Consider the following 12,143-nt stretch of genomic DNA (forward strand, 5'->3'; position numbering starts at 1 on the left):
GAGCACAGGGAGATGAAGCAGTCATTAAACACAGGCATGTCAGCAAATAAGCCCACAGTCCAAATTAAATATTTCACAGGAAACAGTTTAGATTCAAACGAATACTGAAATGCCCCCAAAGAAGCAGCTTTAATCTCAGTAGCAAAAGACAATTATGCTGAACAAAAATCAAATATGCTTTAAAACAGCAAAACACATTAGTGGGAAGAATCCTTTGGTTAAAAGTCTCTGGTTTTAGGAACAGAACGAGGAAGACCCTCGGGAGGAGACGATGGGGTGTTTTCCTCGGGCAGGAGATGGTAGCTGGCTGCGGCCAGGCCCTCCTTAGAGCTATGAGGCCTGCAGAGCTTGAAAGCTTCCCAGACACCTCCACTGGAACTAAGTGGCTGTGACATTTTCTTTTGCTAAATCAATCTAAAAGTCAGGGCACTCGGTCCCCTTTCCAGAGTCCAACACTTATTATCCACCAGGGACCTCTAATAACAGAAGTAGTAGAGGTTCCTCTGCAGGACAGCTTGAGAACATAAATAATCTGGAGGCTTTCTCAGGAAGTTCTTTAATGAGGTAAAAATTTTAATATGGTCTTTGCTTTCATATAGTAAAGAATTCAACATGGCCCATAAAAACTGTCTTTATGAAAGAGGTTTTATGAATACAGGCCCTTCCACTATTTTTGTGCTTTACACAGTTTTATTAATTGATATAATCTACTGACTCCTGGAAGAAAATAAATATGCTCCTTTCCTTTGTGAGAGTGTACATTCACACTACCACTAATTCACCCAGAAGTGACAGACTACTAGATGGGAGGTTTGGCAACTTGATTATCTAAGGTCAAAGATTAGCTCACAAGCCACTCTCAAGAGCAAATAAATTATTTGAAAACATATAATAAAAACTATTTTTTACAGAGTAGTATTTTGTGTGTGTGTGTGCGTATAGAAAACATCTTCCATTTTTGTTTTACTTTTGATAAAGTGCATTTGAATGCATTTTATTAAAGTTTCTCCCAAGAAAAGTACATTAGTTACAAAAAGTCCCCTGCTTACTGTCCCGTGACAGTTTCATGGCTCAATGAAAATGTAATTTCTTAGGTTCAAAGTTGTCAAGTACCTAAACATTTAGCTATCCATTTAATGACAGTAAATGCCATTTATAAAAATAAAAACGGACTAAATTAAAATTGATTTGGTTTTCCCTTTTCTGATGTTGCTGTCCATTCTTAGGTAAGTAACTACCTTGGTGAGAATGAACAGACCTCTCACAACGTTTTAAAAATGTGGGTATTATTTCCACTTTGTAAGGAAGTATTTCTGTCATTTCACCCAGAAAGTAAACTAGTTACTCTAACAAAAGACTCCAGGGATAATGCTCAAAGGACCATCTTCGAATCTTTCAGAATCACTTCATGGACCATATCCCTCAGCACCAAAACTACTCTCTGAAAGTAAGTTAAGCACTTTTGGAAGCTGTGCTAATTCTTCTTCAGGCCATTGAGCTAATTAATCCTTCAGAGCTCTAGTAAGTTATTACTTCAGTATACTCAATGATAAATCCTACTGGCCAGATTGGACCTGATTACATGCCTTTTTAAAAGATACCCAACTTAAGTGGGAGACATAGCAGATTATATAACTTAATTTTTAAAAGCCAAATGCCCTAGGGTATGCTAAGAGAAAACAGAAGAGGGAGAAAAATACAAAATAAGCAAAGTAGAGAAGATAAGGAGGTTTTGAAGGAGCCAGCTACTTGGATAAGGCCAGAAGAAGAAGCCTCCAGGCAGAAGACACCGTTCTTCAGACAGCAAGGTCTAGAATGCATGTTATTTTTTTTTTTAAGATTTTACTTATTTGTCAGAGAGAGAGAAAGAGAGAGAGCACAAGCAGAGGGAGCAACAGGCAGAGGAAGAAGCAGGCTCCCCACTGAGGGGAGCTGGATTCAGGACCCTGAGATCATGACCTGAGCCGAAGGCAGACACTTAACGGACTGAGCCACCCAGGTGCCCCCAGGCTCCATGTTCTGTTGGGCTGAAGCAAAACGGGGGGAGGCAGGGTTCAATGGCAGGTACTGGTCAAGTGCCAGATACTCAGAGGCCTCTAATGATAATCTAGAGAAAAAGCATTAGTAGAAAAGTTGGTGGAATTTGAATAAAGTACACAGTTTATTGATAGTGATGTACCAATGTTAATTTCTTAGTTTAGACAAATGTCCTACAGTTATATATGATAAGGATGTTAGCAGAAACTCAGTGAAGAGCATACAGGACTACTTGTACTATGTAACTTTTCTCAAATCTAATATTATTCCAAAACGAAAAGTTTACTTACAAAAAAAAGGAAGAAATCCAAAAACAGGCATTCCAACAACATCCTCCACTCCACAAGCTGAAGCTTTTAATGTTCAGAAGTTTCCAAATTTATTTTTCAATATTTACCTGACTGCACCATGATTACCTACTAATTGCAAAAACAACAACAACAAAAAAAACCTTGGAAATTATAGAAAGCATTCTTTTATTTCACAACTTAGAGATAATAATTGTTAACATCTTTCTTTCTATGCTATAGATATATGATTTTTTTCAACCATCACTGAGATTACTGTCCTGAGCTTTTCCCCCCTTAATATGTTATCAAAAGCTTTCCCTCTCACGTAATTTAATTTTTTTCAAAAGCACTTAAGTGACCACACAACTGTCTATACACAGTTGTGCCATAATGTTTTACCTATTCCAAATTCACTGGACATTTACATTACTTACTTCCAACTCTTCTCCATTTATAATTGGCATCACAATGAATATCATATGCATACATTCAATGCAGATGGCTTATTTCATTGGGAGAAATTCCAAAAAGTGGAGTTGCTGAGTTGAAGGACATGTTTATTTAACAATAAATGCCATCAATATGTTCCCCAAAACAATGGAACAACTTGCACTCCCAAGAGCAGCTCCCCCAGACCACCAGCAAGTGGTATCAGCATGTTTTTAATTGTTGTTAATTATGAGGGTAAGAAATGTTCATCATTACATTTAAATGTGTATTTCTTTGCTTTCTAGTAAGACATTTCTGTTTTAGCTACTTTTATTCTGTCTTCCATGAATTGCCTGTTCATGTCTTTTGTCTGTTTCTGCACTGAGATCTTAGTGTATCTCATTTCTTCTAAATCCATTGTGTGTATGGACCTTCTGTCAGTAGTTGTGGTAAATATTTGCTGGTTTATTTCCATTTTAATTTTTATTATGATGTTCTTTGATGTACAAAGTTTAATTTGGATGTGTATATATCTCATTTTCCTTTATAATTTCTTCTATTCTTTTTATGTTTATAAAGACCTCACTGCCCCAACACTCAACCAAACAAGTATTAGCATTAGTTAAAAAGAACACTTAAAATTTAGAAGGGGAAAAGCCCGATCACTCATCAATCTGAAGAAATTAGCTCTTTTTATCTCAGAGACTTCAAATGTAGAGGTCTGGGATTACGGAGTGATTGACAATACTAATTGGATACCTTCAGTCATAAATAATTATTAACAAATAATACTTACTAAAACAAACCTTTTCTTAGGGGTATCCAAGACAATTGTTAAAATTTTTGAATCACCAGGAATACTAGAGCTCAGAGAGTTTCCAAAAGAACCAAACAAAGTTAATCTCAGGGCATGACTATGTCAGGAAAATTCTAGTTCACCAGTTCCCATGGACAAAAAGGGCGATATTACACAGATTAGCACCTTAATTATTAGCAGTTCTTTCCCATCACATTTCTACATTTTTTTAAGATTATTTATTTATTTATTTGAGAGAGAGAATGAGAGAGAGAGAGAGAGAGCATGAGAAGGGGGAGGGTCAGAGGGAGAAGCAGACTCCCTGCTGAGCAGGGAATCTGATGCAGGACTCGATCCCGGGACTCCAGGATCATGACCTGAGCCAAAGGCAGTGGCTTAACCAACTGAGCCACCCAGGCGCCCTCCCATCACATTTCTAAGCAAGATTCATTTTCTCTACTTTTGTCTTAATAGCTACAAAGAAGGAAGAACATTAAATAACATGTAAAGCAGAAAGGACATAAGCTTTAGAATTACTAGATGTGGGTTCAAATCCTGGATCCACCATTCACTAGTTGTTTACCCTAAAGAACTCAAAGGGCCTCTCAAATCTTCATCATCTATAACACAGGAGTCAGTATTAGTGGCACAGATTGTGCTCTTAATAAATTATTTTGTAATGATTTCCAAAGAAATGCCTTCCTTGTTGTAAAATCAGGACTAAGAATTAAGTGTTCATTTTTCAATACAATCTTTCTGTTCACATATAAATATGTATGTATACATTTCTTTCCTTTTCTTTTGTTATTATTTTTAAGACACAGGTAAGTGACTAAATCTTTTTTTTTGTTTTGCAAGAAGCCTAGAGAAAAAAAAATTAAACAACTTTCAGAAATTATAGGAAGAAAATCCCTACTGTACTATTACAACAGTAGGCAACTAAAGGAACTGTTTCCTTCATCCCACTAAAAGCAGTACCTCAAAAGCCCCTCAAATAATTCAATTTCCATTTCCACTAGCAGTTTGTTGCATCTATATGCACAAACTAAATCCCATCCTTCTTCTAACCATGGAGCTATGTTCAATAGTTGAGGCAAACAGCAACAACCTCAGATTTGAGAATAAACCACAGGTGAAACTTTTGAGAATGGACCACTGACCATAAAAACTAGTCTGACAATGGAAGAACAGGAAAAAGTCACTTCCTATTAAAACTGAAAAACTATTTACAATAAACCTATATTTGGCTATAATGGAACTATTAAATACTAAATTATTAAAAAATCTTAGTTTTGAGGACTGAACATTCTTAAATTGTTGGCCTAACTGCATCTTCTTTTTCTAGAATAAATGTTGCAACAACCATGGAATAAAAGAATCTAAAACAATTTGCATTAGTGTGAAAATATAGCTGCAAAGGAGAACAACAACATAATAAATCACAACCTCTCTCTTACAAGAAAAAAATAATGTTTAAAAAAACCCCACTGTTAGGGCCAGGTACAGTCCAAATTTATTTCTAGAATTCCAGTGTTGCATAACTAAAGTGTATTTCAATGGAGCTGAACATCAAGTTACATAATTACCAAATTACTGCATTTTATTTTGCTTTTTCAGTAAAGAACATGATGGGACTGGCTGACAGCAAGAGAAGAAAAGAATTTAAAGCAGCATATTTTGCTTATAGCAGAAAACAACTTTTATTTTAAAAGCATTTAGATGGAAGATCACAAATTTTCAATATTTTGTCCCAAAACTAAGCAATATAAAATGGTCTTTAAAAACCTCAAATTTTGCTTATTGTTTTTTTTTCAAAGTATTTTTAGTTGTTTCCATTGTTTATTAAAAAAACTTATTCAACAAATATTTAAGATACTTTTAAAATATCATTAGAAAAGATTTATCAAATGTATATGCTTCCTTCCCTTGGAGAGTAGCATAAATGTTGGGACATTCAACTATATCTTACAGAAAATTTAATAACAGTTGTCTACTTGTGTAGTAATAATCATAAAATAATGGAATAGATATTCCAGGAAAATATCATCTGCATTTGTTGATTTAAGTTTAAAACATCAGAAGGGTGCCTGAGTGGCTCAGTCAGTTAAGCATTCAACTCTTGATTTTGGCTCAGGTCATGATCTCACGGTTGTGAGATCAAGCCCTGTGTTAGGCTCCGTGCTGGGCATGGAGCCTGCTTAAGATTCTCTCTCTCCCTCTCCCTCTGCCAGTTCCCCCACTTGTGCTCTCTTAATTAATTAATAAAGAAATAAATAAGTAAGTAAGTAAATAAATAAATAAATAAATAATTTAAAACATCAGCGAATTAGCTCAAAATTAGAAAGTTCTTATCTAAAACTTATTGGTGTATTAATAACCAGAATGAGGGATATTCATTTTAGAGCAAATGTACAATCTCCTCTAAAACATGACTTCAATGGAAGAGCACAAATGCAATAAACTACTCTGAGAAGAGCTCAAGCAAAGAATTATAATAAACTAAGTAGCATCTCTTATTGTCTTGTTCTCAGGGAAGGTTTACAAATCAGAAGTTGTTTTACTTAAAACATTTTAAAAGGCAAATAAATGAGGTCAGAGCTTCAGAATTTTTCTTGATGTACCTATTCGGAAATCCTAGATGACTGATAAAGTCTACAGAACAGAATCTAACACAATGTCAATAAATGATACTATGATTATAGACTTAAATTAATAAACCTAAAACAACTAAAGCTATCTGATAAAAACTTCATTTAAAAGTTATTCATTGTGTACTAAAACTGTAAAAGATGGTGATGATTACCGTGACTCAATGGGGTTGCACCATCCCTGGGCTTCTTTTCTTCCTCGGCTTGCTCCTAGAACACAGAAAACATGGCTTAGACCATATTTCTGGATAACACATCGGAAACAAACTTTTCTGTGTGCAGGAAACCAAGCCATGAAAAACACTGGAAAGACAGAGACAATACATCAGCTGCCAGTGCCCTCGGGTGGGTGTGCAAACTCCAGGGGGCATGCAGTGATCATTTGGACGTGGGAGGAATCTTTTATTACTGTCTTAATTCTTTGTTGGCTAAAATAGGAGAGAGACTAAGGTTCAATAAGTTACTACCGAAGTTGATAAGGGCGCCCCCCTACTGCCTGGGGTGGCAGTCATGCCAGAGGCAGGCTGATGGAAGAGGCAAGTCCACACCAGAGCCAAGCCCTCCAACATCCTTCAGCCTACTGGCATCTAGGACAGTTTATTAAGGTCAGTCAATATTACACTATCTAATCTTAGCCAAATTGACCTACAGAGAAGGGACAACGGACTTCAAAGATTCCTCTGAAAAAAAAACCACAGACTGAATATGACAAACAGCACAAGCGCCCAACACGAACATGGCAGAGCTTCTCTCTAAGGAGCAAGCAATTCATCAGACACACTCTTGTAGCAACTCTGGAAGGAAGGCTGACCACCTAACAAAGACTAAGGGGATAATTTCTTTTTGAAAGATACTCACAGTAGCAAAGAGCATTCGTTAATGGGTATCCAGAAATGGGTTTCATTTAAGTAATTTTGTGGCCATAAACAATGTATGCCCCCTACACAAACTCTCGCAATTATACATTTAAAACATTCGGGGGCGCCTGGGTGGCTCAGTTGGTTAAGCGACTGCCTTCGGCTCAGGTCATGATCCTGGAGTCCCTGGATCGAGTCCCGCATCGGGCTCCCTGCTCAGCGGGGAGTCTGCTTCTCCCTCTGACCCTCCTCCCTCTCATGCTCTCTGTCTCTCATTCTCTCTCTCTCAAATAAATAAATAAAATCTTTAAAAAAAAAAAAAAAAGATTTAAAAAAAAAAAACATTCGGGAACAGTTTCCCAATTTCAAAATCCTCCAAATGAAGGGTTTCAGAGGGCTTTGAACTCACTTTTTGAAATATAAATATGCAATATTTTTGATTGGTTCCCAAGAAAAACTGATTGTCATCAGAGAAGATGAAAATTCAGCAGATAAAATACACAAAAACCTTCACATAATTGATGGGAGATGCTGAGAAATGAGTGTCATGACTTAGTAGGTTTGGCGAACAATCATTTCTTCAAGTTAGTCCTATATACCTTGGGGATAGATCTTAACCTATGACAAGTATGCCTGACCGCCCCAGTTTTCCCCAGACTGACCTAGTCAGTCATAGCACTGAGGTCCCATGTGTGGGGAACCCCTAAATTCTAGACAAACAGGATACTCAGTCATTCTGGCTATGACAACCATTACAACTGAACCTAAAAAACAGACTTCAGATAACAGCAACATAAAGCTCTGAATCAAGCTTTCAAAAAAGGATGATGTATATTAATATTTTAATGAGAGCAAACTTGTTTGTAACTGTTAAAATAAATACTGTTAATTTCATTTTTATATTATACAGTCTTAGTTTCTTTTTGGTCTGTGGCTTTGAGGTACAAAATACAATTTGTGTAATAGTAAATCATACAATTTTCAAATAAACAAGTAATCCACATATATTAAGATATGTGATTAACGTTTCTTTATTGATGGGTAAGCAAACCAGGCAACCACTTACTGATACAGCCATATACAATTGATTGTGATAGATTCCTTGAGATGCCTTAGCTTGGTGTCTTTCTATACATATCATTTGTTTTTTGAATTTGGATGGTTCAAGGTAAAAATATACATAGAAAGAAGTGGTACTGTGAAAACTTCCCCACCCATCCTCCTCCAACTGACCAACTCAGTACCTCCACCCAGTAATCACTGTCATTAGACTCTAGTATGTCCTTGCAAGGTTTACTTTATAAAAATACAAAGGAACATGAATATATAATCTTATTTTCTTGCTCTGATGCACAAAGGTAGCACATAATACTGTTTTCTACCTCTCTTCTCATTTTTACAAAATACCTCAGAGATCTTTATCAGGTTATGAAAAGCATTCACCTTCTTTCTTCACAACTGCACAATATTACACTGAATGGGGGGCGCCTGGGTGGCTCAGTCGTTAAGCGTCTGCCTTCGACTCAGGTCATGATCTCAGGGTCCTGGGATCGAGTCCCGTATCGGGCTCCCTGCTCCGCGGGAAGCCTGCTTCTCCCTCTCACACTCCCCTGCTTGTGTTCCCTCTCTCACTGCCTCTCTCTGTCAAATAAATAAATAAAATCTTTATATATATATATATATATATATATATATATATATATATATATATATATTACACTGAATGGATATTTCATGATTTACATAACTGGTTCCATATGTATGGATGTTTAGGTTGTTTCTAATCTTTTCTTCCAGTCATATAATGCTACAGTGAAAAACTAGCACGTATGCCATTTTGCATATGTGCACAGCTATCTATGGAATGACTTCTCAGAAGTCAAACTGCCAGGGGGTTCCTGGGTGGCTTAGTCAGTTCGGTGTCTGACCCTTAGTTTCAGCTCAGGCTGTGATCTCAGACTTATGAGATAGAGTCCCGCACTGAGTTTTGCACCCAGCATGGAGTCTGCTTGAGATTCTCTCTCTGCCCCTCCCCCTGCTCATGCTTGCTCACTGCCTCTGAAATAAATAAATAAATCTAAAAAAAAAAAAAGAGAGAGAAACTCCTGGTCAACACAGGCTCATATTTTTCTGCTGCTACTCCCCACATGAGCTGCCCCACTCAACAGTCCCACAGCCTTGGATCAGAGCCTGTGTTCCTATAGCCGGTCAACAGGGTGTGTTATCAAATTTTTGGATTTTTGCCAAGATGGTGAGTGAAAAATATCTTACTATAGTTTTAATTTCATTTGTTTCATTAGGACAAAACTGAAGATTACTTTGTGTATTTAAAAGCCACTTGTATTTCCTTTTCTGTGAAATATGTTCTTTTTAATGATTGATATTTTATTTATTTTAATTATTATGCTATGTTAATCACCATACATTACATCATTAGGTTTGATGTAGTGTTCCATGATTCATTGTTTGTGTATAATACCCAGTGTTCCATGCAGAACGTGCCCTCTTTAATACCCATCACCAGGCTAACCCATCCCCCCACCCCCCTCCCCTCTAGAACCCTCACGTTGTTTTTCAGAGTCCATCATGTCTCATGGTTCCTCTCCGCCTCCGATTTCCCCCCCCTTCATTCTTCCCCTCCTACTACCTTTTTTTTTACACATATATTATTTGTTTCAGAGGTACAGATCTGAGATTCAACAGTCTTGCACAATTCACAGCGCTTACCAGAGCACATACCCTCCCCAGTGTCTATCACCCAGCCACCCTCCCAACACCCACCACTCCAGCAATCCTCAGTTTGTTTCCTGAGATTAAGAATTCCTCATATCAGTGAGGTCATATGATAGATGCCTTTCTTTGATTGACTTATTTCGCTCAGCATAACAACCTCTAGTTCCATCTACGTCGTTGCAAAAGGCAAGATCTCATTCCTTTTGATGGCTGCATACTATTCCATTGTATATATATACCACTTCTACTTTATCCATTCATCTGTCGAGGCACATCTTAGCTCTTTCCAGAGTTTGGCTATTGCGGACATTGCTGCTATGAACATCGGGGTGCACATACCCCTTCGGATCCCTACTTTTGTATCTTTGGGGTAAATACCCAGTAGTGCAATTTCTGGATCATATGGTAGCTCTATTTTCAATTTTTTGAGGAACCTCCATACTGTTTTCCAAAGTGGTTGCACCAGCTTGCATTCCCACCAACAATGTAGGAGGGTTCCCCTTTCTCCACATCCAGCCAACATCTGTCGGTTCCTGACATTAATTTTAGCCATTCTGACTGGTGTGAGGTCATATCTCAGAGGTTTTGATTTGGATTTCCCTGATGCCAAACGATGGTGAGCACTTTTTCATGTGTCTCTTGGACATTTGGATGTCTTCTTTGGAAAAATGTCTGTTCATGTCTTCTGCCCATTTCTTGATTGGATCATTTGTTCTTTGGGTATTGAGTTTCAGAAGTTCTTATAGATTTTGGATACTAGCCCTTTATCTGATATGTCATTTGCAAATATCTTCTCCCATTCTGTCGGTTGTCTTTTAGTTTTGATGACTGTTTCTTTTGCTGTGTAAAAGCTTTTTATCTTGATGAGGTCCCAATATTTCATTTTTGCCCTTGCTTCCCTTGCCTTTGGCGATGTTTCTAGGAAGAAGTTGCTGTGGCTGAGGTCGAAGAGGTCGCTGCCTGTATTCTCCTTTAGGATTTTGTTGGACTCCTGTCTCACATTGAGATCTTTCAACCATTTGGAGTCTATTTTTGTGTGTGGTGTAAGGAAATGGTCCAGTTTCATTCTTCTGCATGGGGCTGTCCAATTTTCCCAACACCACTTGTTGAAGAGACTGTCTTTTTTCCACTGGACATTCGTTCCTGCTTTGTCAAAGATTAGCTGACCATATAGTTGAGGGTCCATTTCTGGGCTCTCTATACTGTTCCATTGACGTAAGTGTCTGTTTTTGTGCCAGTACCATACTGTCTTGATGATGACAGCATTGTAATAGAGCTGGAAGTCCGGAACTGTGTGCCACCAGCTTTGCTTTTCTTTTTCAACATTCCTCTGGCTATTCGGGGACTTTTCTGGTTCCATACAAATTTTAGGATTATTTGTTCCATTTCTTTGAAAAAAGTGGATGGTATTTTGATCGGGATTGCATGGAATGTGTAGATTGCTCTAGGTAGCATTGACATCTTCACAATATTTGTTCTTCCAATCCATGAGCATGGAACGTTTTTCCATTTCTTTGTGTCTTCCTCCATTTCTTTCATTTTATAGTTTTCTGAGTATCGATTCTTTACCTCTTTGGTTAGATTTATGCCTAGGTATCTTATGGTTTTGGGTGCAATTGTAAATGGGATCGACTCCTTAATTTCTCTTTCTTCTGTCTTGTTGTTGGTTTTTGGAATGCCACTGACTTCTGTGCATGGATTTTATATCCTGTCACTTGACTGAATTCCTGTATGAGTTCTAGCAGTTTTGGGGTGGAGTCTTTTGGGTTTTCCACATAAACTATCATGTCATCTGTAAAGAGTGAGAGTTTGAGTTCTTCTTTGCTGATTCAATGCCTTTTATTTCTTTCAGTTCTCTGATTCCTGTGGCTAGGACTTCCAATACTATGTTGAATAGCAGTGGTGATAGTGGACATCTCTGCCGTGTTCCTGACCTTAGGGGGAAAGCTCTCAGTTTTTCCCCATTGAGAATGATATTCGCTGTGGGTTTTTCATAGATGGCTTTTATGATATTGAGGTATGTACCCTCTATCCCTACACGCTGAAGAGTTTTGATCAAGAAAGGATGCTTTACTTTGTTAAATGCTTTTTCTGCATCTATTGAGAGGATCATATGGTTCTTGTTCTTTCTTTTATTAATATATTGTATCACATTGATTGATTTGTGGATGTTGAACCAACCTTGCAGCCCAGGGATAAATCCCACTGGTCGTGGTGAGTAATCCTTTTAATATACCATTGGATCCTATTGGCTAGTATTTTGGTGAGAATTTTTGCATCCATGTTCATCAAGGATATTGGGTCTGTAATTCTCCTTTTTGATGGGGTCTTTGTCTGGTTTGGGGATCAAAGT

General features: G+C 37.5%; 1 protein-coding gene across 2 annotated transcripts in view; it reads right to left on the reverse strand.

Annotated features, from left to right (window-relative positions):
• The window catches only part of L3MBTL4 (L3MBTL histone methyl-lysine binding protein 4), a 496,448-nt gene that overhangs the window by 378,436 nt on the left and 105,869 nt on the right, over positions 1-12,143 (reverse strand). For both annotated transcript variants that reach the window (XM_064577895.1, XM_064577896.1), the window contains exon 4: positions 6,356-6,410. In XM_064577895.1, coding sequence (XP_064433965.1) covers positions 6,356-6,410 — 55 coding nt within the window. The remainder of the gene's footprint in view (positions 1-6,355; positions 6,411-12,143) is intronic.

Source organism: Mirounga angustirostris, unplaced genomic scaffold (assembly GCF_029215605.1).
Source record: "Mirounga angustirostris isolate CCGP_5_RB_7025 unplaced genomic scaffold, mMirAng1.0.hap1 SCAF_14, whole genome shotgun sequence".
Classification (NCBI taxonomy): Eukaryota; Metazoa; Chordata; class Mammalia; order Carnivora; family Phocidae; genus Mirounga; species Mirounga angustirostris.